The 26,040-nt window shown below is 45.8% G+C and overlaps 1 protein-coding gene across 1 annotated transcript in view; it reads left to right on the top strand.

Annotated features, from left to right (window-relative positions):
• Window positions 1-1,202: 1,202 nt before the first annotated feature.
• Window positions 1,203-26,040, top strand: part of adgrv1 (adhesion G protein-coupled receptor V1) — a 139,956-nt gene continuing 115,118 nt past the window's right edge. The window contains 8 exon segments of the mRNA XM_036527651.1: window positions 1,203-1,639; window positions 18,224-18,408; window positions 19,936-20,085; window positions 22,591-22,686; window positions 23,261-23,365; window positions 24,065-24,178; window positions 24,903-25,468; window positions 25,741-26,011. Of these exon segments, the coding sequence (XP_036383544.1) occupies window positions 18,226-18,408; window positions 19,936-20,085; window positions 22,591-22,686; window positions 23,261-23,365; window positions 24,065-24,178; window positions 24,903-25,468; window positions 25,741-26,011 (1,485 nt within the window). The 5' untranslated portion in view covers window positions 1,203-1,639; window positions 18,224-18,225.

The following is a 26,040-nucleotide window of genomic DNA, read 5'->3' on the forward strand; positions in this document are numbered from 1 at the left end:
AGTGCCCATGTAAATAGCAGCTATAATTTGTAAGATTATTTTTTTTACACGTATTAGTTAAATTGCAACATGACAAAACTGAATTCTAAATATTATGCATTGCCATTTGCACCAGTGGAAATTGTATTTACACATGATCATGTAATTGCAGTCATACAGAAATGATGCGACTTGTAAGACTGGTGGGTATTTTGACCTATGACATTATGTCTCCTACGGTCAGACTGACGCTGTATGCTCCCATGGCGACTGCGCTGGGTTTAAATCGCTCGCATAATGCATTCTCCAGCGGTTACTCTAAGTATGCCTAATGTGATCTGTTTCAAAGCAGCCGGTCTTTATTCGGAAGATTGATTGGACACGCAGTCTGTCAAGTTAAACAACGGTGAAACAGTAAATATTTTTGATAAAGGCTTAAACTTTGCAGGTATTACACACGGACGCGCGCCCATTAAGTCTGCTTATGACTGTTTCTGTAACTGTTTACTATGAGCATTATCGTTCCCGCTTTAGCCAATTCAGTGTTTGAACAATAACTACCGTGAAGGTGGCGTAAGAAACAATTTAACCACTAGAGGGAGTATGTGGTTTCCGAAAGAAGCAACGTTGTATCTCGCGTAATTGTGGTTCAATCAAAATCCACCAAGTTTTGATACGCTGCTTGCTTATGATTTCGTTACAGTAAACATTATGCCGTCAACTTCATAATGTAAACATATATCGAAAGAATGCAATAATCATTCTGAAAAATAAACAATTATTCTGCAATAAATAGCCTACTTTCTATTATTGGACGCCTATTTTGTCATTAAACAAATAATAAGGGGGGACTACCATGTAAAATAATTGATAATCTAGATCCAATGCAGCACAAATGAAAGATGAAAGAGAGACAAACGTTTAATATCATTCCCTTACTACCTGATAGAAGACATTTACCCCATGCAAGTTTTGCGTCAATGCGAAACTCGAGTATGACGAATAATATTTATATTATTTCTTTGATCCAACAAACTATGAATTGTATTTATTTATTTATTGCGGCGGAACTCGTGTTACTTTAATAAAACTAATTCCATTTTACTTTTCCTAAATAGATGAGTGAAGAAAACGGTTCGCTGGGTGGAGCTGTTCCCTCGGCTCCAGACAGGGTAAGACTGTCAAGCTCCTTCAAGCAAATGCGATTAGCATGTATTGTCCGCGCAATGCGGAGCCGGAGTTGACTACTGTAGTTTTGTTGTGTGAGGCAGCGAGGCCGTCGTACAGGACAGCTCCTGTCGTTCAGAAAAGCATTTCATTCATTTGAACTGAACATAAAGTGGAGGGTCACGAAGGGCAGTTTGCTTCTCATCCAGGCAGAAGGAATACAGTTTCCAGTTATTTCATCCCAGCGTGTATCGCGTGACGATTTTCTAGTATAAACGTAAGGAAACGGAGCGGGACAGACGAGGCATCGTACCGGGAATGCGAACACCAAAGCTGCGGCTCTCAGAAATGCATTTATCAACGAAGACAATCTTCTGACAGAAAAGTGTGGGCGATACACATTCTATTCGTGGGAAAAAACATCGATGATATCTTCGACAGACTTGGCACCCACTCTACTTATCCTGGATTGGTAACCAGAGCAAGGCGTCAGGTAAGTCAACTATTTAATATGGTCATTATAAACAGGTGCTCCAACCAGTTATAATGAAATACCGTTAGACCAGAAAATGTGAAACATACACATCTGCTTCTTGAACTTCTTCTTGAACATACACAACACCTTACCGTTTACGGAGTTTTATCCTCAAATTTGTCGTTTAGCACGAATCATTGTCACCGCACCACGCTGTCGTCTAATAAAGCTATTAAGTTGCCCTTCGCCAACAGCGACTCCAGTTGCACATGCAATTTTGTTTAATGAACTTGTGATCATTTTTGTGAAATATAACGAGCTAAATCATCATTGCTGTGCCAATTTATCTGTGTACAAAACGTGCAATTTACGAGAAGTGAGTCATTTTTGTTTTCATCAGCAGATTCAAGACAGCTCATGGCGAGAGCTTGACGCGCATTGTATAAAGACAATTAACGGCTTTGAGTAACTACAAATTTCTTTTCGCATAATGCCAACATTTCCCCCGAGAGCAGCTAATAAATTTGAAAAGCCTAAATATTGATACAGTGAAATGATTGAGCGAATGGCTGGGGGACCCATTGACAAGCAGGACAAATGCTTCCATGGTTACTTTTAGGATATTCACTGTGGACACTGCGCTTTGTGCGTTTCCTCCCTCAGCCATTGAAATAAAACAGCAATCCGTGGGGAACCGCCACACATAGTGGGCATGAGCTGGGACCAACTTTAAAAGGCCATGTTGACTAATCTTACACTGAGGTCATTACTAATCTTGGTCCACAATGATTTACACGCAAGTTATACTGAGGTGGAATTATATGGGAATCCTTTAAAGTACTACATGGGCGTTTACAGAGTAACTTTTAATCACGTTCGCAAGTATTTTTATGGATATTAAAAAAAAAAATCTTTTTACTCTTGTGTGGTTATTTTTTCAACCTTGTTGTTCCATGTCCTGTCCATAAAAACAAATGGAAATAAGGTGTACCGAAAAAATAAACACACGAATAATAAATATTACATAATTTTGAAATGTCTAAGTAGGAATGTGTCATCTCACATGCAAATGACCAAAGTTAGGTCTTGAAAGTGCTCTAGAGCAGGGATAATTTTCAGAATGTGGTCCTGGAAGTGCAAGCCTTGCTTGCTCACATTTCCCCATTGTGTAATCTTATTCCAACATCAGAAGTGAGTTTAGTTTATTTTAACATCAGCACCAGCATTACCCTCTCTGCTTGCTTACTAACATAATTTATAGCTTGGAAACTGTTACTCTGCCCCTCCTTGTGCCTCCGTCCAGCGTCCGGTTAACATCACCCGAGACAAAGAGTGAGAGCAATAAACACTATGCCCATTGGTAAAGGGGTAAAGTGCTTAAGCTTTCCCTTACAGCGTGTGGACTCTGATTGATGTCAGAGTAATAAACAGCCTTCGCTGTGGAATCACGATGGAGGCCCAGCAGGTGTGGAAACAGACAAAGAGAAACACAGAAACAGTGCAATAACAGGGGTCCAAATTAATATTCTCTCCTCACCAGACCATTGCGCCCCTAGCAGTATCATAAAGGGCCTGAAACACATTATGCGGCAAATGAGCATGTTTGTTGTTTTTTTTTTTTTCCTTGAGGGAAGTAGCTGGTGAATAACTAAATGCTTTATTGTGGCAAGTGGGACCCTTCCATTGCCGTCCCCCCTCCCATCCATCTTCTGATAGATGCTCTGAATTCAAAGGACCCCCCCCCCCTTTTGTGGTTTATTAAATAGTGTCTGCAAAGTGCGTATACCAGGATCAGGCGGCAGCAGCTGCTTCCCCCATATGTCAGGAGCGCTGATTTAATTATGTTTTAAAAGGGATCGTTAAAATTGGAGCTTTGTTCATCTCCAGATCTTCTGCGGACGATGTCACATGTGCCACACACTCAGTCATGCCAAGCACCTTGCCCTCCATGCATGCGCACACGCATGCAAGCACGCGTGCACACACACACACGTCCATGACAAAAGACAGAACCTGGCAGCGTTAAACATTGAATAGTGAGTATGTGTGTGTGTGTGTGTGTGTGTGTGTTGGAGAGGGATTTGTTTGCAACATTACAATTATCCACACTCTACACAGAGTTCACAAGGGGTTGCCAGCTCAGGATGTGGGGTTATTATGGGGTGACTGGGGCGGTAGATCATTTGGAAATGCAAAGTTTTGGAAGTCCAAAGTGTTTTATTGTTCTTGTGAAATGAAAGACAGAGGAAAGTTCTGCCTGAGGGGATGCTTTTAAACACATTCATTCATCAAGTCAAAACAGCACAACTTACATATTTTCAATATATGCTATGAGTTCATGACATGCACCTTGTGGCACTTGTTGCAGATTTGCATTCATTCTCTGAAAATGCCTGCATTACAGCAATATATGGGAATTGTGTATGAAAACCACATTGTGTCACTGTTGCTGTTGCTTTTGTGTTGTGAAAACCTGTTAAGCTCGAAGTTTAAGACTTGCTTTTCTCCCTGTTAAGAATCTGTGGGTTTAAATGTATAGTTTATTAAAAAACAAACTCTCTCAAAGGAAGCATGGAGTGTAGACACCTGAATAATAATGTAATGTAATGTAATCTGAACTGAAATCTCAGGAAATCTCTGCTTTTTCTGATTATTCATGATTATGATTATGATGATCATCATCATCCTCATCCTCATAATCATCATCGTCCTCATCCTCCTCTTCATCGTCATAATCACGTTAAATGCTTTCTGCGGGAGTGAAGAGGTGTGGGAAAGTGAAATGCGTTGTTTAGTTCCAGTGCGGGCTGTGTTTCCCCACCTTGGGAGTGTAAATAGCGAAGCCTCGGTCTACGGCGCCGTTCCCACCCCTCCAGGGCCTCCGCTAAAACAAAGTGCCCACATATGTAGCGGAGTGCAGAAAGCGACTCAATTAAGCCGCTGAGAGTGACACACAAAGACAGGGACCCAGTGAAGAATAATGACACAGTGGGGACATGACTTAAGGTTAGCCCTGAGAATCCGGGGAACGTGCAGGAACGAATGCGCTTGATCTCAGTCACCGTTGACTGCTCAGCTGCGCGCGTTAGCAACAGCAGCAGCAGCCCTCTTTTTTTTTTTCTAAATTTGAATACATTGAATACATTTAGGTTCTCTTTGAATCTGATTGATTGATGTAACTGTTTCACAGCACAAGCACAAAAATAGGCTAAAAAACAGTGAACATAATGAACATGGCTACAGTTTGTGCTGTATAAACCATTTTATTTGGATTTTGTCACGGTTAGTATTGTTAATGTATTGTTAAGTGTGGAGAATCAATGCATTCAGTGGCAGGATTTGGATAGAAAGGCTGTGGGATAACAGTGTGATTAGACTTCTGAGTCAGGAGGTAAGGTACTGTAGTAAAGAGTTTAAGATCTTGTAAAGGGTGGAATTCCCTCACGGTCCGACATCAGCACAACATATTTTTCAGGGCTCTAATACAAATAGAGCCCACATCTCAGAGAATGTCTTACCTTCCTCTGTCCTTTCAGATGATCGCCTTACACTCTTTTTCCTTCTTCCCTTTCACGGGTGCGATTTTTGTTTTCCTTGTATTTAAAAAACATGGATATGAATATTTTGTAACTGAACTTGCTTTTGTTCTTCTCATCTTCAGATTTTTGTCAGATGTGAAGCAAGTACTCGAAAGGAGCTCACAGTTTAAAATATTGCACTGTTGCAAAAATTTTCAGTGTATCATGACGTAATAAAAAGGAGAAGAGGTACAGGTTATCTCTTTAAGCTTTTGAGGAGTTGATGTTTTTGACAGGTCATAGTGTCATGGTTAATTAATTGCGAGGTATACATTTTCCTAATTTCCAAAAGCGAGACAAGGAAGATAAATACAAATAAAAGCAATGGTAATGCTGAAGTTAGAGTGTCTGTTTTTGCTGTATGTGAACGTGCCCCTTGGGAGCATTGTCACCGAAGTAAGTCAGCATCTTTTTACATTACTTTAGTCTATCCGCTTCCCAGACTTGTGAATAAATGAACTTGAATCTGCATTACAACAACAACATGCAGTCTGATTTTCCTCTTGGCCTCCATATTAAATAAAGGGGGCCAGGGGCTTTTCTTCCCACTAACCACGGTCGGTCTATCTTTGGGCACTCTGATTTTCTTTTGTTGTTGTTTGTTTTCGAGTGCCGTACAGTATTTCAATACCTCAGCATTTCTGATGCTTTTTTCACGGGCTCTGTTGCGTAGGACATTGGATGGAGCTCCAGCGCCCGTTTACTTTGGAAGGCTGCAACAGGAAAGTGGCGGGACATTCTTTGTCCTCCGAGATGTCCAACAGCCCTGAGGTCTCTCTTTTTTTCGGCCCGATGGGCTGCCGCAATTGTTATGGAACCTCAGCCGATGAAATGCGCAGCATATGTCCTCTGCATCACACAGTACATGCTGCCACGACCTTCCAGGAAACACACACACACACTCACACCCGCGGTTTTCTATGTATGTGTAAGAATACAATTGTAACTCTGAACTACTTTACTCTTCAAATGCTGATTTAACAGCTTGGTGTACCTTCACTTTACTGGCCTGGGCATTGAACTTGACCTTTGACCTTCCACTGGCTTCCTCACAGCATCTTTAGAAAGTGACACTGGCTGTGCCCTGTGGTGCATGAATTGTATTTTTTTCTCTTTTTTTGGGGGGGGGGGGGGGGGGGGGGGCCGGGGGTTGGAGGGGAACCAAGGTTAATGAATTATCCACATGAAGACCTGCAAGTCCTGTTAACGAAGGATTTCTTATTGATTATGGATTGGAAGCAGCTACAAAACACACAAAAGATTCACGTAAACTAATATATATTTTATAATACATTATAATACATCAATAATAAATTTTAATTGTCCACAAAATTAATTTAAGAATGGCTTAGTGAGAGTACGATATGCGAACAAGCCTTTATTCAAATAGTTTGTATGGTCTTAAAGAATGTGTAGCACAAATCCTGTACTGACCTTACTGAATTGCCCTGCCTTTTCTGTGGTTGCTGTATGTGAATGTGTGCTTAGCATTCACTGACCCTGTGACCGCAGCAGTTGTCTTATCTGGCTGTTAAGCCCTGACCGTATACCACAGTCTGTTGTAAAGCCGCGTGGATTCAACCTGTTATGTTCCCTCGTTTCCTGTCTAATTTATGGCAGTTTGGTCAGAGAAGTCTCGCTCCGCGCCCCGCCAGGAGGGGGGTCACAGCTTGTTTCCCGGATGGCAGGGGTCCCCTCCCCCCTATTAGTCACCCCTGATCAGTGTCTTTGTCAGCTTTGATGGAGACAGGCAACGCGAAAGGGCCGCCAGTTGGGCACAGCCGCATGTGGCCGGCCACCGCGCTCCCAATAATGGCTCCGGGGTAGCTCCAGTGTCCTGGGCCTGGTTCCTCCTCCCGACAGCAGCACATTTCAACAAAAATCTCTTCTTTTTCATTTGTATGTTCTTGATTTGTGCTTTCTTTAGTTCACGAAATGTGTTGATCCATTTCACTAGTTTATTCTAAAATGCATTGGGTTGAAACTTGTGATGGTTTTTATCAGATGCAAAATCCTGCATACTTTAATTCTCTCACCTCTTGCCTCTCTGTAAAAATAAAAAGAAAATAAAACTATCCTTGTCTGGACAAGTAGGTTTACTGAAAAAAAAAAAAAAATCCCGCTAATGAAAATCCTTACCTGTGTGTTGCTGTCCATTATGAAATAATGTTTTGGAACTTTAGACAGACTGTCCAGCTGCTCACCTGGGCAGCACTGAGGGGATGCCAGAAAAAAAGGGTTGTAATAATTTCATTATAACATGAAGAGCAGGGAAAGTTCCTAAATGTTTGGAATCTTAGTAATTATTTAGTAAGAACCACATCCTCTGTTCAGTAGTATTAAGCAACTTATTTGCCTCATGATTGTGTTTAGAGTTTGTGCAATACCGTGTCTGTAGTATTTAGTATTATGCAGCAGCAGGTGTTACTAAGGCCGCATGCACGCACTAACTTCCTAAATTCTGTCCCAGTTCAAACTAAAAGGTGCGTAAGCGCAGACTCTGCTGTTTTAAATGCATGTCTTAGTGCTTAATAAGGTTCTGTCCAAACACAAGGAAGTTAATCCCACACTTGACAGGCTAGGCTTGACTGCCACCTCGGAGTTAGCAGTGAAAACACTTGTTAATACAGTTTGCTTTGACTGGCGTGTGTGTTTACAGCAACAACTGAACTGCTAATGTACACCCTACAGCACAATCACCTTAGGGAGCAGTGATCCCACTTCCTCCATGTTTATGATCCATATGTGAATACAGTGCGCCTTGATCACCCCTTGACAAATACATTATCAGCGCAGCCAGCTAACGGTCCATTAAAATATAATTGTTGTCCCTCTGCACTGCACTGTCCGGTACTGCATTGTCAGGCTTTGTTTCATCTTCATGAATGAAAAATCATTTGATCAAACACTGAACATGCAGTACCAGCAAAGACAAGTACCCATACTCCATGTAAGTTACTGGTTATTGTGATGAAATTTAAGATCTTGAAAAATAAAAATTTGCCCTTGTGTGATCCCACTATTGTGGCTAAAGGGAAGCTGTTGGTGCAGTGTAACAGTGCTTTACGCCAGCAATAAAAATGGATGTGGATGAATTGTGGGTCTAGTGTGTGTGTGAACGTTCCCAAAGGAAGTCTAGGGTTTTGGCCACAATGCTCCGCTGCCTGCAGAGTCTGAAATTGATAAGGTTGCCTTGCACTCCACTCCTGCTGTCCCAAAGAAGATCCTGTTGGGGTGAAATAATTCCTTGGTTTGCGAAAGCTCAAAAGCTTCACTTAGCACTGAGTCTCACACCAGGAATGCGTGTGTTGATTCGACCAGACCCCGAAGTGTTTATGTTTCAGCTCTGATTTTAATAAGTGACATGGATACAAAGGCTTCCCCCAAGGGCTTTTTTGTGAGCAAAACGAGAAACATCAGCTTGATAAAAGCCTTATTTCTCTTGATTAAACACATCAGTAAACACACAGAATTGTGCCTAATGACTCCGCAGAGCCTTTATGCTTTGGAGCGAAGGACACACTGGATGATCTAGGGGTGCGGCCACTCAGCACTGTGGCGCTAGGGGACAGGGAACGTCGGTCCATGATCCTGTCTTTTCCCATAAGCACGATCTCCGTAATTTCCAGCTAGTTACTGGAAATGCCGTGTCCGTTTCTGTTGCCGAATTGTAACGGCTGCACTTGATCAGGGATTTGTGCTGTCCTCAATCCAGCCATCTGTTCCCCGTCTGCCAAAAGCGGCCGATAGGAGAGGTTTAGAGAGGAATTTCCCACATTTCTTTTCATTGACGTTAAAGGGGGGGGGGGACCATCGTTCTGAATGGGGGTTTGATTCTGTTGGGTGGGAGGGTGAGTTCTCCATGAAAAAGGACAGAGGAGGGAGGAAAAGAAAAGAGGGAAAAAAACAATGTTAAGGGAAAGACAGAGCAGAACAGAAGCCCCCAAAAAACGGCATGTTGGTCTGTGAATCACAAGATCCCCCTTGTTCCTGTCCCCTGTTTTGAAAGGCAATTAGCATTTCAACCAGGCCCAATTGGTTACATGCAATGAGGTAATAAGGTTTATAATTTGCTTCTCCGGACTCGGTGCTGTCGAGAGCTTGTCCTTCTATAATCCGTTGAAAGTACATTTCTCTCCAGCTCAGGCATTGTAGCAATACTGGCTAATCAGTCAGCGGAGCGCACTGGCCTTGAGTGCGTTTGCCGCCTGAAATTCAATGGAGCGTTCTTGTTTTCTAGCCACTTTTTATTTTAAGAAAAAAGATCATTGTGTTTTTTGTTATAAGGATGTGAGATGCAATTGGCACAACATGAAAGCAGCAGACAACGGCCCTTGGACAATACCTCTGTAAGACTTTCTTTTTTTTCTTTCCATGGCAAATCCACTCTTGATTGGCATTCGCTTCCCAGGAGACGAACTGCTTGGTTGAAAGTACCAATATATTACTTTATTTCCATGCATGCTCGGTTTCAGGAGTTCTCCTTCTGCTTCTCTTGTTTTTCTGTGAAATAGAGAGCTTTCCACTTAAACTGAGAACTTTCCAAATACACACATTTTTTAGGCTAATGCTAGGTTTTGCTGTTTTCACCCCAAAATAAATAGGAATACGTTTCTCAATTAATGTCTAGCCCTTGGCAACATATAGTTTATTGAATTTCCCTCCGGTTTAATGATGTACGCTTTAACCATGCTCACTTATTAAAGACATTTAAAGTTCGAGTCCTCAACATGTTCTTATAAACATCATTGCTGGTCTAAAAATACGACGGGAGAAACTGTGTGTGTATTGTAATTATGTGGTTTCAATTGTACCATATACAACATCCTAGAAAACCCCCAGAACATGGTTAGAGAAGCATGTCTGTCTTGCCAATCGGATGCTCTGTGTAAATGCCTGTGTTCACTGAAGCTTTGCGGACTCCAGCACAGCAGAGGACCACAGGCTGCCTCTGCCCAGCACAGGCCCGCTGACCCAGACTGCAGTGACGGTATTCAGACCGTACACAGCCACCCCCAGCCGCCCTTGCGCCGAGACGGGCGTGGAGTAGCCTCAGAAATCTATTTGCGCTCACTTGTTATTTTCAAATTAGCTCCGGCGAAAGCAGGCAAACAAAAATGGAAACGCGAGGGAAATGCAAGGGAAACGAACGCGTATCCAAATTTACAAACAAAAAGTTAAAAAATTAAAATGACACTTTCACGTTTGCTTCCAGTAATCAAAGAAAAATGCTTGACTTCTGCGTAGGTGGCCCTGTGACCCACGCTATTAGTGGTACTTCTCCTTGCTGAAATGGCAGGGTTAAGCTCCTTTCTGCCGTCCCTGAGACTTGGAGCAAATCACTGGTTCTGGAGCAGTTATGAGACTGTGGATTTTTGATGTATGCTGTCTGTAATGGATGTGTGCAAAAATGCACATGGGCTATACTTAAGAGCCAATCCACTGAGATCTAGATGGACACGTCTGGCTAGTTTTGACAGATTATTATATGCAAATGATGCATACTGGAAGAGCTAAACTGACCATTTTCCAGTCAGAGATGGACCTACATGCTCTCATCCCATTGATTGTGTTCATTGTGCTATGCAGACTGTTTAGATGTATATGTATATGTATATGCTGCATGTTATACACACAGGTACTTAAACAACACATTTAGAAATTGTAGTTATACTTAGCCATGCTTTTTAGATGAACTGCTCAACTGATTAAAAGACTTTCCTCACATTTGGGTAAACAGACAATTTAGAATTGTTGGGATGAGAGCATAACATGCTTTGTCAGTGTACTGGCAGTGTGATGGCATGGTTTAGTAGAATTTGAGGTTGTGGGCTGGCCACTGTAGGCATCAGATTGATTCCAAATTCCCAGTGAAGACTGAAAAGCTTTTGATCGAAGTGGGCATCAAGGAGCACAGTCAGAAACCAGAGAGCCCGCTGGAAGCTCTGGACAGTAAACGCGACATGGAGTAGGCCACTACAGGAAATGCCCCCAGACCTCCCCCACACAGCACTCCAAGAAGGTGAGAAGCACTCATTTAAATAACAGGGAATCTGCATGCTAGGAACTCAACAGTTTCCTACGTATAGGGTGCTGTGCATGGTGTCATAATCTCATAAGTCGTGTTAGAAATTCTAAATCTAAATTTATCTATGCAGCACACCAAAGACAACCGCAGCTAAGAACAGTCAGTCAGACCATCCTAATTTTAACAAGGTTACACACTAAACTGCCTTTTGCAAACGCTCTAATACAGCGTCTGTTCATGTGCAGCAGGGATCTAGTCAGTGTACTGCTTAAAGTATTTCCCAGTGTTTGCTATCTTTGTGCGGTCAGCAAATATGGACCGCGAGGCCCACATAATCATACATTGCTCATGGATAAACACATGTGCTCAGAGGCTTCAAGCTCCGGCACCCTGTGATGTGCTCAGCACGACGGCTCCCATCGTGACGCGTCTGTCTGCAGATGTCTGACTCCAGACTGTCCGTCAGACGTTCATGATGAATTCAGACCTCTCAGCTCTGTGGCTTGTAATGAGCTGGGACATCCATGTGAACAGAGGCCGGCGATGACAACCTCAGGCTTATTGGTTTAACTGGGGGGAATACATCATAGTTTAAAACTGTAATAGGCTCCTGTCTGTTGTGTGGAACACATATAAAGCAGTTTTGATCCAATCGTATCCACTGATCGATTGGACCAAGCTTTCTCATTGGTCATTTTCCTGTTTTCTACCCACCACCCATGTTGTGACTTGTTTGTTAAAACATCACCACTGCAGTCATATTATTGCAGGAGATTAAAATCCAGCATAATTTTGGTTTCCAGTAATAATTGTGGCTCTTTTTAAAGTCTTCTTAAAGTTGCAAGCTAACAGCATGTGACATATTGCCCATAAGTGACTCATAGGTGACGTATTGACTGTAGGTTACGCAGAGCCGTGGCTACTCAGGGCAGCAGGCAGTCAGGCAGTTTGTCACAGCTATCCCATGACGCAGCAATGTTTTGTAAGTGAGACCACGTGTGCGGTCACGTGTGGTCACATGCGCCGGCGAGGACGGGCAATCGCCGGAAGACACCGACGGGTGACTCAGCACCTTCGTCTGTGACCATTTTCGGTCCCCCCCACCTCTTGAGGGCACCTATGTGGCCCGGGCCCAGCCCCCCACTGGCTGTAAACTCTTACACCCTGAATAATTGATACCAAGATTATGAAGCCACTTCTTTCCCAGCAGCAGTAACTCTAGAGCCGGGCGGTGACCCACGGTTCAGACAGGTAACCGTACCCTTTGTTACATCGCCGGGGAAGGATCCAGTGTAATTGGCTGAGGCTCGGTTACGTGGGGCAACGGCGTTGCGCGGCATGGTTTGCCAAGTCATGGCCAGGGTGACGGGGTCAGTGCAGTGAGGTAGTTGCTTGGCATTGCTTGTTAATGCAGATTAACAATTTCTGTGCAAGATGGAAAAAAAAATAGGTGCGTTTTAAAAAAATCTGCATTAATATAACCGCGACCCCCACTCCAATGAAGTAAAGAAAGAAATATGGAGGCACCTAAATCCGCATTCGCTTCGCTGACTCTCATCTCTTAAGCTCCAGTAGCCAGGAGCTCAAATGCTCTTACAATAAAGCACAATGCCCAACCTTAAGCAACTTTCCTGGCAAGAGTCTCGGGCACTTTTGCAGGGGACAATAATTCCAAACTGTTGAATAAAAAATGGAAAAGTGTGCATGCATTACTTGACTTGCCAGTTGTGTGTGTGTGTGTGTGTAGAGGAGGTGGGGGGTGTATTTCACCCCCAGATTTGGGATCTGACTGACTGAGCACAGCCAATCAGAAATCCCAGGCATGGTGCTGGACATGGGGTTCTTTGCTCTTGTGAGAGAGAGGGAGTGAAGGGGGAGGTGGAGGGGGAGAAGGGAACTGTCTTAACCATTAAGAAGGAGGTGTAAGATTCGATACTTCTATTTTCCAAAAGTTTTCACACTCCGTGGCTGTCCTTCAAGAAGATTAATACATGCCTCAACCCGTTGATGGGAAAAAACAGAGACCTGCTTTTGAAGACACCAGCTGTTGTCTTATTAGTTATCGCGATCATTTTTATGCAAACCATTTTTTATGTATAGGGATTCAAATATATCTCATTAGTCATGCAACATAAGACAAAACAGGGAAGAATTTGCCAAAATGTTTCCTGTGCAATTTGAGCTCTTCTGTGCACCTGCGAGAGTTTGGCCAGGAACCTTAAGTGAAAAATCACAAGCTGGCTCTGAGCAAACAGTGATACTTTCAAGCCAGTTTATCCATGGTGCGCCGTGCCCTGAAACTCAAGGGTCTTCAATACAGTGATCCTAGGGGCTCTCCAAACATTGGCCTTCCACCGGCTTGGCCAATCACTCAGTGTCAGCCGCAGAAGAGGGGAGCATACTGCTGGTGGGAATGCCCCACCGCGGGCCGGTGGGGTGAGTCTGGTGTCCGACCGTTTCGGGCCTTATCAAAGTCAGGGACCGTGTCCAAGACCTTCACGCCGACTTGTCTTCTGACGGCTCGCTGGTGCCTCTCCTGGGTCCTCATCCGAAACTTGGCAGCACAGAGGCCTCAGGACAAAGGCAGCCCATTACTAGGCTGATGCAATGTCCAAATCCTCTTAATATCAGCCCTTTGAAGCGCATAACATGGGTCTGGGTTGGAAAAGTATTTTCTTCTGTCGACCCAGCCTGTCTTCAGACCAGTAGTTTTTATTCTCCAAAAAGTCTTTGGAGTGATTGCAAGTGCAACTTGTTGCTTTGTGCTCGGTACTTTGTTGAAGCAAGGAGACATAAAAGTGTTAAGGACATGTTAAGCAGAACATTTTCTTCCCTTTTTGAACAGAAAAAAAGTTGTGCAACTGCTTTTAGACTAGAACTACAGTAAAGTGCAAACAATAACCACTTAACAATAAACAATTTATTCAAAATTGGATTTTGAAAAACATCCACAATCAGATCTTCTTTTTAACTGTATAGTAGTATGATTATTAATATGTTACATTCATAAAGTTTATGTTGATAGTCAGTGTATAATGGCACTACTTTAGCGATTACAAAGGCGCTGAGAAATGTGATTTTAATGCTGTAGCACATACTTGGGGACTAGGTGACTGTGAACATGTGGCTTTCCATGAATTGGTTTTCTGTATGCAACCATGTTGTGCTCCATGGCTTCAAATAGACTGTTTTTCCAAGCATGACGAGACCTAGTGACACTGGACAAAAGTGCTGTGAGGTGGATCATACCCCCTAATTTAACTTCACCCGCTGCTCTGCAGTTTGTTGGGCGAGCAGTGGGGTGCAGGGTGGGCGTGCATGCGTGCAGGAACGGTGTGGTGTGGAAATGAATGTGTGTGTGTGCGTGCGTGCCCTGTGTGTGAGGGCAGTGTGTTGCAAGGCAGTGCATGCAAGCACTGCAGTAAGGGAAACAGCCCGTGTGTGAGACAATGTGTGTGAGTGGATTTGTTAAGCGAAATTGTATGTCTAAGTGATGCGGTATAGTGTGAGATAGAGTATGTGTGCTTGTGTGTGTAGATTGGGATACTACGTGCGTGAATGGTTTGGCATGGGAGATGGTGTGTATGTGTGTGTGCGCGCGTATGCATGTGGTATGGATTGGGAGACGCAGTATGTGAGTGACGTGATATGGCTTCCCACGCAGCTCCCCCCAGCTCTCTGTGTGAACATGGCGTTTCAGTAAAGCTGTACACGGCCAGACCCCCGTCCTCACCATTAAACATCTTCTCATTTTACATGTTTTTTAGGGGGAAAAATGCGTGACTTGCAGTAATTGGCACTTGCTTTGCCATCCCCCTCTCCCCGGTGGCTAATCTAAATGTTAAACAGAGGGAACATTCTTATTGCTGTTGTTTTTTCCATTATTTCTGACATGTAAAAACTGGATCTGATTTACTTTTTACTCTTTTGCAGTTGCTTTTCAATTGTCAGCAAACATCTGTAGCAGTTGTAATCCCATACAAAGTTTTTTATATGTATTTCTGATGACTCAGTTAAAATAACACAAAGGAATTTTCTGTTGAGGAACAAATGGTGGGGATTCAGTGAGTGCAACATAAAAAAAGCATTGAATATATGAGTTTTCTGAACAAAACAGACCCTCCTCGTATTCATAATGTTATAAAACCCAATGAAACCCACATTCCAGAAAAAAAAACCAAACCTCATAATGGGATTTATATGGCCTGATCCTTGAGGTGCTGCGGTTGTCATCGAGTTATTGAGGAAACTCCATTGCATATATCTTTATCAAGTGCTAATTATGTAAAATTATAAGGAGCTAATTGCCTATAATTGCACAGCTGTGGCCTGATTCATGGAAACTAGATGTTTGTCCTAACGAGCAGTGACGTTTTTGTAGATTGCTTGGACTCGCCACCCCTGTGTGCTAGAGCAGAGGCCATTCCCAGTCGAAGGAGACGCACGATGTCCCGAGAGTTTGATTGTTAGCCTGCTATCAACAGTCTGCGGCACACAGCACTGTGCTGACTAGATGCGCATCTTTCTGTCTCTGGCACCCTCAACCTATTTCCAGGATTCAGACAGGATAGGCCAGTGCTAAATCAGATTTTTCACCTCTGGACCGGCTCTTGTCACACGCGGTGAGGAATCATTCCTTTTGGGTCTCCACCATACCGTGCAGTGCGTTTTGCCCAAGGTGATTTTTTCCCCTTTAATTTACTTTTTCTTTAGTTCTTCCGCAACCCAAGACGGTGACATCATCGCCCAGCGAAACATCTCGGTATATCTTGGTGGGTAGAGTAGTAATTATTGTGAGCAGCTTAGAGGTGACTGTAGGGATGAGATCAGAGCATGTGGAGGACCGCAGACCAGCTGGGTGGCTTTGTGCTTGCAGTGTCCAGCCTGCAGGCTCCCTCTCCTCTACACCTCTGTGATCCTGAACTCTCTCTGTAAAGGGCGCTCACAGACACACTCTTCCTCATGCCAAAGCATCTTGGCCAAATGTGCATTGTTATGGGAATGCTGGGCACATTGGTACCGTATGATCTTGCACTCCAATGTCCTTTTTTGTACTCCTCCAGTACTCTCCCTCTACTCTCTCATACTTCCCCAGTACTTTCTTTATACTCACCATGCACTCTCCTATATTCCTCCCGCATTCGTACTTTACTCTCCCTGTACTGACCCTATATTTCCTGTTACTCTCCCAATATTCTCTATTCCCCTGTGTTTCCCCTGTACTTCTCCAGTAGTTGTACTTTCTCTCCCTGTATTCTCCTTACTCTTCATATTCATCTCTGCATTCTCCTGTACTCCCCTGGTACTCTGTAATGTAATGTACTCCCTGTACACTCCCGCAGTACTCACCCTGTGCTCTCCCTGTACTCCCCCCTCTGCTCGCGTGAATGAGGGAGTGAGTGAGTGAGTGAGCCCGCTCCTCTGCCCCACACTCCATGACAGCGCCGGCAGGAGGAAGCTGTGAGGATAATCCCTCATGGCCTGATCGCTGGGGCGTGAACAGACAACCACCAGGACTCCCGATCGGGCGTCGCTGTCACTTCACAAAGCAGTACCCCCACTGCTCCTCACTGAAAAACAACCGTGGGCCTGGATCCAGGGAGGGGGTAGGGCTCGCACGGGTGTGGGGGGGTGCTCTAGTGTCAGATGTGAGCTAAAGGTCAGGACACGGTCAGCGTTTGGGGTTAGAGACAGGATTTATATCAGTGCTCAGCAATAAGGTCAGTATTTGTGGATTATCTTTAGAAGCAAGAGTGGTTTTGTTAGAGTGCTGCTTAGTCTTTTAAGAGTGTGTTTAGGGTCATAGCTAAACATTTACGATTACCGGTTAAGCACCGGTTAATGTGTGATTAAATATATTAATCAGCTCCTGTGGGGTAGTTGGTGGAAATGTGAGGTGGTTTTCGGGAGCACACTGTAACAGTTTCATATTTTAAGATCCCAGATGACGGCCTCGTTAAAAAGAGATTGCTCACATGCAGCGGCGCGCAGCGCCGGGCGAGGGAGGGCGTAGGGGGAAACACAAAGCCCGCTCTTGGCCCCGCGTCCCGCGGCTCAGGAGATCTCCGATCTGCATCAGGCGGGCAGGAAGTTCCCATCGGCGGAGCCGCAGAGCAGCACGGAGGGGGGGGGCAGAGCGCCGCAGAAATAACAGGCTTTACCCGGCCTCATTGTCCCGGGCCTTTCTCCTCACTCAGTCAGCAGCTCTTAATCCAGTTTTGATAGCTTTCACACCGCCTCTCCTGGGGGCCAGCCCAGGCCCTCTTTCCAAAGACTCTCCCTCCCGCACTGACCACAACACACCCGTTTGCACCTCAGGCTCTCAGCGGCCTGGTAAAAAAATTCTTCCGCACCATGAACCCCCCTTAGCAAATATGTATCAATTTAGAGTGCCATCTTGGCTGATGCGCGCTCAATGCTTAAAGGGCCCCTAATGCTGGAGAAAAAAAGAAAAAAAAAACGTTGTAGCGGAATGGAACATATGAAAGTCGGTTGCCGTCAATTTCCAAGTTTCCTAAATGATTTTTTTTTTCTCTCTTTTCAAAAATGACCTCAGCTCCAGCTCGTGTGCGTTTTCAACTGTCGGTCATGGGGAAACGTGTAATTTGGAACAAATATTTTCTTTAAAAAAAAAGTTGCACGTACATGCACGAAAACAAGATGTCCGCAAGATGTTTCGGGGGTGGCCGCTCCTGCCGCGCTGCTTGTTTGTTTTGCTAACCATGACAACTGTCGGAGTTCTGGGCAACTCTGGAGCATGGCGGAGCTGCTTCTGGCCTGCTCTAAAAGGCCCTGTCAGCTGATGACTAGACCAGCCGGGAGACACATCACGACTGTGCCTTAACGAGAAAGAAGCGCAGCAGAAAACCAAAAGACTTCATTAGACGAAACCGAAATCCCTTGTGTCAGTGCCGTTTTCTCATCTGCGCTCGTGTGTTATTGTCCTCCCTGACCTGTCTCCTCCTCCTCCTTCTCGCCCACCCCCTCCCCTTCCAGGAATGCCCACTGTCCTCACCCTAGCTGGGCTGTTTCTGGTCATATCCGTCCCAGTCGCCAGGGGCGACGCTGAGCTCAGGTTCCTGGGGCAGACGCACTTTGTGGTCAACGAGACCAGCCGCACGGTGGTCCGGCTGGTGGTGGAGAGAGCGGGGGACCCGATCAACGTCACGGCGCTGGTGCTGGTGGGTTCTCCGACCGGGACGCACAATCTCCGCAGTCCTGCAGCTCTGCAACACTTGGGTTGTGTGCGGAACATTGTGCTTTGTCATGTCGAACATAGTTGAACAGGGGGAAGTGCTATAATGTAGTTGTGTATAATCAAATAACTTTATTGTCGCAGGAAAGTTTCAGACACTTAATTGTAAGAACAGTTACGTACTACATACGTAATGTCATTGACATAATCAACCAAAATGACTAATTTTACTTCATCTTATTACCTTCTTCTACCAGCTTCTTTGTATTTGTAAGTATGTAGATATAGAATGACTTCCTTCTGCATTTCCCTATCAAAGAAATGTGTGGAAAAATAATTTTTCAAAAGCTTCAGGTTATTCAGGTGTTACTAGGATGATATATCAAAACACCAAGCAGCCACTGTGACTGTTTTCGGGTTTCAGGAGGGTTTGTTTTATGTGGTCTAAGCATCCAATAAGCTACACCCCTTCTCAGAAGCAGGTTTTTAGTATATTCAGCCTGAGCAGTTCTTTCGCTATGCGTCTGCGCGATCAATCAAACCCTGCCCGACCGCCGCCAGATGTGTCTGCCTCTGGAAAGCGGCTCCCCCAGCTCTGCAGCTGCTTGATGTGTCTCTACAAACAAACATCTGCTCATCGCTGGCTGCTACTGCCGCTGCCGCATCTGCGCACAATTAGCGCAGAGCGGGTTGCCCGGGCCCCCCTCCCCTGCGCCAGAGCCGACGGCCCGCTCGGCGAGGAGCCGGGCCCCGCTGTCCTCGGCAGATGGCGAAGCCGCGGTCGGCCTCGCGCGCACATGTCACCGGGGCCATTGACCCTTTTTATTGTGGGATCCGCTGGGTGGCAGGAGAGCCTGGCCTCTAATTGCCACCCGCGTGAGAATGTGCGGCAGGGTCAGCTGGCGGCGTGGCAGGGAGTTTCGGCGCGCTGCGAGCCTTTGGTTCTGGCTGTTTGTCTGCTAACGAATCACCCAGGATCACGCCTGAGCTTCCAGATTTGGAGTGCTTGCAAAATGAAGATCTTCTTATTGGAGCAGTATCATAAGACAGAAGATTGCAGACAGCTGTAGGTTTTTTTAGTCATGAATTTGACTCCTTTGATGGTCGTGTGTTGTTAAATTTGTAATTGTCCTTCATTACTGTGATTGGTCATGATAGCCACATCAGTACTTAAAAGGGCTGTATAAGGAAGTAAATGATGCTATACAGCGCCTTGTTACTGGGGATATATCATATATTTCATTGAAGTGTCTTATTTTTGGTAGTTAACATATGAGAAAGAAAGCTAGGGTTCTACATGATGTATTCAGCAGGTACCAGTATTGGGAGCAGCTTACAGTGACTTGCATTTGACATAGTTAAATGTTATAATTACATACAGTTAAATAGTTATTATTTATGGAGTTGGCCACAAGCCATGTGCTAGAGGAATGGATTTTGTGAAATTATAAGCAGAATAAAATTGTATTGTATGTGTCTGACTTTGATGGTGTGTTTGTGATTGGCGATGCAGCTGGAGGGAGATGACACTGGGGACTTCGAGGCCACGACGGCCGCTGCATTCCTCCTATCCACAGAGACCAACAAGACCATCTTCATCGCTGTGCGAGATGACGACTTGCCTGAGGCGGACGAGACTTTCACTTTCACCCTCAAACTGCAGGTAGTGTGCACCACGAATTGGACTTATTTCATTGGATTTCCCAGGTGATACGATGGCTGGCCTATCAGAACAATAAAGCAGCTGTTAGCCAATCACAAGGCTAATTACACTGGGACAAGGTTGCAGCTCGCAGGTTTTTCCTGAAAAGGTTTGCTGAAATGGCTGTGTCGACCCTGCTCTGATTTTGGCGGGAGTTTCCTCTTTCACGTCCTTTCTAGAACCGTGCGGAATGTCCCACAAAGATCACGGCAGCTCATTCTTCCCTCAGAGTGAGCACACAGCATTTTAAACACTCTCACCGCTACGAGCTCCCTGAATGCAACTTGCCTTTTCAACCCCAACAGAAAGGCTTGTCAGCTCGTTGTGGCCTTTGATGTATTCTGCTGCCTTTTTCTTGGTGAGGTCACCCAGCCGCTGGAGTAGGCCGCGTTTTAAAAGACACCTTTGTGCAGAAACACATCCCGACAACCGCAGCGCGCCTGACAGCAGATTAAACCCAAATAATAAATCGCAAAGTGCGAGGGACAAAGCTGCCTCACACAAAAATAAAAAGCCTCCGGGAAAAAAATAAGCTTCCTGCGACCGTCGTGGAAGGAAAGAACATGAAAGAATATGTAGAAAGATTCCCACACATGAAAGCGTTTGCTGGTTCTAGCCTTTGACCCCAGAGGCCACTATATCGAGATTTCCAAAATGAAATAGCCCTGGCAGTGTAAAGAAAGGAATCCACATTTTGCAATCGGGCAACATGCCTTACACCTACGGCCTGATCGCCATGGTGTCATTAGCGAGCTGTCAGCTGGTGATTAATGACATTCGGTGTCCCACCAGTGTCTGCTTGTCCAGCCTCTGACAAATGTGTCTGAGTGAAGATAAAATGTCGAGAAGATAAAATGTATCTTTTTTCATGCGGTAAAGGTCAGGAAGGCACAATGAGGTTTGAACTGCGATGCATTCTTACATATCAAACACAGGGGATTAGCACCTTTCCGAATAGCTGTTCTAGAGGTGCGTTGTGGATGAAAAATGCGTTTCGCCTCTTTGTGGGCATGGGCATAAGCTCTTTAGGCTTCCCAGTGTGCTTTTAGGCCAGGCTCTCCTGTGAGCGGGCAAGCAGCTGAAGCTGCATCGGCAGACCGAGGGAGATGCCAGCGAGGGGAAAAAAAAGCGGAGGAACGCACCGGGCCCAGCCAATCCGACTCCCGTGGCGCGACGGCTTTGTGGAAAGGTCACCGCAAATGAAATATCGCACCTCTAACTCAGTCCGGCCTGCCAGGCCCCACGGGGGCGCAACCTGCCCTTCCCCTGTCCCGCTGCACAGTGCCCCTCTGCCAGCCTGGCACTGCCCCGCGGGCGGGTTGGCAGGAGGCGCCCGGGAAGGGCCAGCCGCTGAATGGCGGGGTGTTTGCGTCCAGATTGTGCGGGGGCCCCCCGGGCGAGTCTCGCGGGGATTGTGAGAGCGTGTGTATTTTGTGTCTGTGTGTCTGCAATTACAAGGGGCGAAGTGCCTAAAAGAAAGCTCTGTTACAGCTGGGAAAAGCGTCCGCTCAATGGCAGGGCTGAATGGGGAGAGATGGCCGCTGCAGTAAGCTTGCCGGGCCAAAAACAGAGGGAGCGCATCTGGCTGTGATTCTGTGCAGAGCCAGGCCTTCGGCGAAGCGCGTTGTGCAACAATAGTCCAGTGCTTTAATTTGCCATCACAGTTGTTTCTTCACAATAACTGCAGTGACAAACATCTTCTTCCATACCTGGAAGCAAAAGCTACTTTGCAATAAGCATCAATAGAGCTGGGCATTTATTGAATAAATACAATTTAAACACCTTACTGTAGAACATTAATGCTTCACCCAGGAATAACCACTAACCAACAGTCCTGCCATAAGACGAAACATGATTAAAGTAATGCTAATTAAAGTCATAACCAATTCATTGCCGCCTGAGAAATAATGAAGTGGTTGCCTGGACTAACAATGCCGCCAACTGAAATAACAAAATGAGCACTAACTGAAATCCCTTCACTCATGCTATCACGTTACAAATGAGAGAAAGGGCAAAGATGCTTATGCCTGTGGTCAAACCCTTAAATGAATAAGTGACCTGAGTTCCCCAATGAGCCATGCTGTCATGTGTATTATCAGAGAAGGACTCTGGCTTTGTGTTGTCTTCACATGCCTTCGGGAAGAGTTCGGCCTCGAGCGGAAGGCCCTGGCTGCTCTCCGGGCCTTTCTGTTGTTTTATTATTATTCGCTTGTTTGGTGGTTGTAAAAGTCAGACTCATTTTGCCCCGGCTTTTCTGAGGGCACCCCGGAGTGTGACATCAAACAGCACGGGGTCGGTAGCTGTGGAAACGAACACAGGCAGGCCATTGGCCGGTGGAGTGCCCACCTTCTGGGAGCTGGTGGGGGGGGGTTGGAGGAAGGGGGTACAGTAGGTGGAGGCGATACTGCTGGTGGGGGAGGGGTTAAAACACCTGCACAGATCTTGTTAATGCTGTTGTATTTTCAGAGTTCCTCCAACGGCGTGACAGTGGGGACGCCCAACACTGCCACCATCACCATCCTGTCCAACGACAATGCCTTCGGAATCATTTCCTTCAACTCCGTAAGAAACGCCTTTGCCCAGTTTCTGCCATAATTACACCTCTGTTAAACTGGCACGTTAGTTTGCTGGCACATGACCAGAAATCATGATACAATCTCAATCTATCAGTTTTTCTGTTTTTAGGTACACACTAACACACATCTGTAATAATTCCATGTGTAGAACATGACTTTCATGTTACCTGGGTGATGTCAATTCCAAGTTAATTGCCTCTCTGTTTTAAAGGGGGAGATATTGCACGGGAAGGCTAAAGTAATGAGAATGTAGTGAAATGGTGGGGGTCAAATGCTTTCAAGGGGTGTACACACAGATGGGAATTCAGAGTGGCTGCTGGGTTGCCAGGGGCAGTAAAACCATCATAGGACCAGTTTGCTCAATGGATTAACTTGTCAGTGGGAGTTGTGGGGGGGGGGGGGGTGTTGCCAAGGGAACCACTCTTGCCTCTTCTTGCTCCGAGGTTTTCGCAGTCTCGCACACTCACACTGGCCTTCTAGGAGCAGGTCGTCGTGGCGATGCGTGGCTGGTAATGTTTCTCCTGCCTACATCCTCCCCCATCCCCCCATTTCTTCTTTAGTCCTCCCTGATCACGGTGAATGAACCCCGCGGCAGGAACCAATATGTGCCTCTCAGTTTGATTCGAGAAAAGGGGACCTACGGAAGTGTGACTGTACACTTTGAGGTGAGCAGTTGTTGTCCATCTCCATCCATAGTCCATAAGCACACGCGCATACACACGCGCACACACACACACACACACACACAGACATACTCTCTCACTCATGCACCCTCAAAAATTTAGGAATTCAGGAAGCTACCAGTGATTACAGCTGTTGATGGGGGGAAAGGCTGATTCTGAAAGCTCTGCCTCTGATTGAAAAATTCTTCCAGTGACTAAAATAGCCTCACACTCTCTGCGGCCTCCTCACAGCGATGGCCTGGGTGGCTTTTAGGAGTTGCTCAGGGCATCTCACTTTTATGGGGTTCTGGAAAAGTTGAAAAAGGCAGCTTGGGAAAACATCTGAGAGAAAAGTTAGCAGATTCTGGAATTTTCTACACATTTTTCTCCACTTGATTGAACAGCATCTGATTTCATATCCCAGAAGCCAGTTTTTTAGCATTAGTGACTGTAATTACCCACGAGTGATGGGCTGATGCGGTTCAGCGAGGTTCCAGAGCTTTAACTCTGACCTTTCAGACACGTCCACAGAGTGGACTGAAGCAATTATATATCTTCTATCACAGGCGCATTGCGGTATGGTCAGGCCGGTAACTGACCTGGACTATGTGGTTCTCCTCTGCGACATATTGTGAGACGCAGGTATCATTGAAAAGCTAATCTCCTCCCCCTCGCTCCCAATGATATTATTTGTTGTGACAGATTGTCGGAGGTCCAAACCCAGCCAGTGAAGATCTCAGCCCGGATAAGGGGAACATCACCATACCGCCTGGTCGCGCTGTGGTGGTCTTCAGCATCCTGATACACGACGACCAGGTACTCCCTGTCACTTCCTGTCTGCTGCGCTGGTGCTTCAGGATGTCCTTTGTACTGTATGTGTATCAAAAGAGTTCTTTTGTAGTACAGAAGAGGGGACTTTTGTGCTCGATCAAACAGCACAACTAAAGTCCTAGCTCAAAAAAGTACAACCGAAGGATGAATGTGCCCTCATATAATGGCCTAGAATGAGAAGAATGAACTTGAAGCCCTTTCAGCCTTATGGTCTAGGCTGAATGACTGAATTTCTTGCTGTCTGTGATTATTTCTTTTTAATTTTATAATGACTACATCACTGTCTATTCATTTGCTTACAGTTGAATTGATGATTACAATAATGCACTGTTTGGGAATGGTTAGGTATTAAGTTTTTTGATTAATTACTGATTTCTGACATTCTTGTGTTTAAACATAGGTGTATTTCATGCCCATTATCTTCAAGGTCAAAATGTATCAGTGCATTTTCTTTGTTTTCAGCCTGGTATGAGAGTGCTGTCATTCATTGTCCTTTCAAAACAGCTGTTTACCCTTTGTTTTCTTTGTATAGCACAGTTATTTTAATTGATTGTTATTGCTGTTGAGTGAATCCCAGGAAGTCTAGCGACCACTATGTGGAAGCTAATGGCAATCCCAATAAAGAATAAAAGAATAAAAGCATTATTGAAGGGCATGGTCCCTGCTGTGATCTGCACTCCAGAATGCTCCATCTCTGATCCTTTTCCAGCTCCCTGAGGACGATGAGACCTTCACCGTCCAGCTGACGGACGTGGCGGGAGGGGCACTGATCAACCCCAACCGCAGCAGCGTCCAGATCAAGATCAACCGCAACGACAGCCCCCTGCGCATCACTCAGACCGTGCTGGCGGTCCCGGAGGTGGCGGGCGTGGTCAACATCACCGTCACCCGCGGGAGGAATGAGGAGGGCCGGCTGGTGGGGTCGGACGCCGGCGAGATCGCCATCGACTACGCCGTCGTCAGCGGCAACGGCACGGCCAGCGCCACACTGGGCTCCGACTTCCAGGACCTGCAGGCCAACCGCACGCTGGTGTTCCCCGCCTACGTGTATGAGGCCCAGCTGAGGTTCGCCATTGTGGATGACGTGGAGCCTGAGATCGCCGAGTCCTTCCAGGTGGTGCTCCTGGAGGACACGCTGAGGGGAGACGGGGTGCTGCTTCCTCCGGGCGTGGCCCAGGTCACCATCGAGCCCAACGACAAGCCCTACGGGGTACTGTCCATCAGCAGCACCCTCCTCACTCAAACCGTCATCATCAATGAGGACTCCACCCTGAGGTCTGTTTCAGGAACCGGGCTGTGTGATCCAGTAGTGGCAGTTATGTTAAGGTTATGATGCAATCTGGGATGTCGTGGAAAGATTTTGTAACTGATCTTTAATTCATCCAGTAAGAATTCATGACTGACTTCTTGAAACACTTTGGCCCATTGACCCATAGCTACAAGTATTTCAGAGCTTTCAGAGATGTCTGTTGTTATGCATTTCTAGGTATGTCCATATTCAGTTGGCTTGTTTTTGATGTGCCATTGTTCTGGGCCTGTTTTTGAAGGTTCGATGGCATCTACATCGTGAGGAATGGCGGCACCCACGGTGACGTCTCCGTCAACTGGACGATATCGCGGAACAGCACCGACCGCTCGCCTGTCACCGACGACCTCCGCCCCCCCGCGGGGACACTCCAGTTCGCAGCCGGCCAGATGTCTGCCGCCGTGCCCCTGAACGTCACCGACGACGCCCTGCCGGAGGAGGCCGAGGCCTTCATCTTCAGGCTGCTGCCTGGGAGTGTGCGTGGGGGAGCCCAGGTGGATGACCCCATGGAGGTGAGCCCGCGTCTTCTTCTGGGTTACCT

This window comes from Megalops cyprinoides, chromosome 4, assembly GCF_013368585.1.
Source record: "Megalops cyprinoides isolate fMegCyp1 chromosome 4, fMegCyp1.pri, whole genome shotgun sequence".
Taxonomy (NCBI): Eukaryota; Metazoa; Chordata; class Actinopteri; order Elopiformes; family Megalopidae; genus Megalops; species Megalops cyprinoides.